Genomic DNA, 2,500 nt, shown 5'->3' on the forward strand with positions numbered 1-2,500 from the left:
AACGTAATCATTAATTTGAATTCAGTACAACAACAACCACAACAACCACAACACCAAACGGACCTTCTCTTTAACGTGCTCGAGTACTTGCTCGTGTCGTCTTGTAGTTTCAGCTTGCTGTTAATGTAGAAAAGAAAGAAAAGAGAGAGAGGGAGAGAAGAAAAATAAAAACATGTGATAATATTAAATGAGCTTCATGTAAGTGTCACGTGCAGTTAGCTTTGAGGCACTAATTGATACATATCAAATCATACGAGTTTTTGAGGAGAGGAGAAAACCGGAGTACCCGGAGAAAAATCTCTCGGTGCAGAGAGGAGAACCAGCAAACTCAACCTTCGTGTGTTGCCAAGTCTGGGAGGCGAACCCGAGCCACATTGCTGGGAGGGAAGCGATCTAACCACTGCCATCCCTGCTCCTCCTATCAGGGTACAGGTTTTGACGGGAAGAGAAACACAAGAGAAAATGGAAGAAAGTCTTTGACATCGAAACATGGCTTAACTGAAGAGTATCTTGCCATTTAATTAACTACTATCGTAGGCATTTGACTACAGTAGTGACATTTCTGGACACAAGTGGCACGTTGAAGTAATATATCTAACACGAGAAGGAGTGTTTCATCGGACATCCAAACACCGAGAAGCGAGTTGAAAAACGAGGCCGAAGGCCGAGTTTTTCAAAAGCTTTCGAGGAGGTTGGACATCTGATGAAACACTCTTTCGAGTGTTTGATATTGCTTCTCAAAGGAATCAGTATTTTAAGAGATATTTGGGATCAAAGTTGGCGAAATTTTATGCTAATTAAGACCACATATCCAAACTTCCTTCTTTGGCTTATGAATTATTAATGAGTTTGAGAAGAACGAGTCACAATACAACAGACCTTATTTTTATCCAGTAACAAGCGACAAGTGGATAACAGAGTGACTGATGAGCTCAAACGAACAAATGTTAACTGCATGCAGCGTAGCAGTTAGTAATTTCATTTGTTTAGCAGCCACATTTCCAGACCGAGTGCTGAACAATTCTTAGCTTTTGCTACTGCTCCAAACTCTTTTCGTCGCAAAGTTTCTCGCCCCCGTTTTCGTGCGGATGAGAGGCAGATCGAGACTCGCCAGCACATATGCTCAAGTGCGTACCTTTTGTTGTATTTTCAATTGAAGTTGTTCTGTTGCATTCTGCAAAGCTTCGTTGCGTGCTGCAATACGCATCTCTCTTTCCCTAACAACAATAAACATTAAATGTCATTTAAGACAGGGTTTTCTTAAAAGCAGAAGAGCCTGATGTTTTGGTCTGTCGCCAACCTGGTTAAAATTGTCCAGTAAATTTGGACATACCTAATAAGTTAATTCCGTCTTCATTAGCGAAATATTTTCCCCTTTCGGTCCGAAGAACAGTGCAGCGATGGTTTCCGAGATCAAGAAGGTATCATTTCTCTGGGGGAGGGGGGGGGGTCATTTAGAATACCCTGGAGAACTCCGGTTATATCCTCCTCAAGTGAATTATAGCGGAAAAAGTGGTCATGTCACGTACTTTAACAAAACATCCTATACTTTGATTGGAAAACAAACCGTTAAACTGAACCATTAAAGGATGAAAAACATGTCAACTTTCTGTTGGAAAACGTTTTTCACAGCCTTAGGCCTGAGCTGGATTCATTCAATTCGGTGTCGATGGCATGAAGTCCTCTTAAAATTATCTCGCTTGTAGGCGGATTGCTCGACGGGTTTTTCAGATAAAATAAAATCTACATTCACCCTCAAGCGAAGAAACCGTAAAAAGCTGCTGTAACTCTATAGTTAAGAAGTTCACGATAACGGAAACAAAGAAAAAATCCACAAAATGTCCCCCACCTGCGAAGGAAAAAAGCCATGTTGCCATACCTTGCCTTTTCTTTCGCTGCTTCTTCTCTTGCTTTCTCTCTTTCATGTTTCTCTCGCTTGTACTTCGCTTCCTAAATCAACAATTAAACAACAAAGCGAAGATCTGGATGAACTTTTAAAGCGGGTGTCAATTGACCGAATGCATAAATGGCGGCCAAAAATGTATTCTTTTGCTTATGTGCTAATGAGACTCACTAGCCTCGCCCTCAAGCAACCTTTCTTTTGTATTTTGTCCATGCAAACGAGGCTAGTGAGGCTAATTAGCACATAAACAAAAGAGTATTTTTTTGGCCGCCATTTATGCATTCGGTTTATTGAGTGTCGTAAAACAAATACCACAGTAATCACTTCGACCAATCACGGCAGGTGCAAACACCGCAAACAACCAATCCAAAGTTGTAACAATTCCGTGCACCTTTCTCAAAGCGCGGGAAAAACCGCGCCTGAGAGTCACGATTGGATTTGGTTTTCCTTTTCATTGGTTGATAAATTGGCGCGAGATTTTTAAACCAATCACTAGCTAAGCGTAGCAATTGCAATCGCGTAATTACGTTCGACAGTCATTTAAAAACTGCTCTATGACATCCTCTTGGTTGAAAGGTTTAGAGGTTACTTGCCGGC

At 41.2% G+C, this 2,500-nt stretch overlaps 1 protein-coding gene across 2 annotated transcripts in view; it reads right to left on the reverse strand.

The window, feature by feature from the left end:
* The window catches only part of LOC137992226 (S phase cyclin A-associated protein in the endoplasmic reticulum-like), a 41,248-nt gene that overhangs the window by 17,033 nt on the left and 21,715 nt on the right, over nt 1-2,500 (reverse strand). For both annotated transcript variants that reach the window (XM_068837417.1, XM_068837418.1), the window contains 3 exons: nt 1,880-1,950; nt 1,136-1,217; nt 64-117 (listed from right to left, as the gene is read on the reverse strand). In XM_068837417.1, coding sequence (XP_068693518.1) covers nt 64-117; nt 1,136-1,217; nt 1,880-1,950 — 207 coding nt within the window. The remainder of the gene's footprint in view (nt 1-63; nt 118-1,135; nt 1,218-1,879; nt 1,951-2,500) is intronic.

The sequence above is a fragment of the Montipora foliosa genome, chromosome 2 (assembly GCF_036669935.1).
Source record: "Montipora foliosa isolate CH-2021 chromosome 2, ASM3666993v2, whole genome shotgun sequence".
Lineage (NCBI taxonomy): Eukaryota > Metazoa > Cnidaria > Anthozoa > Scleractinia > Acroporidae > Montipora > Montipora foliosa.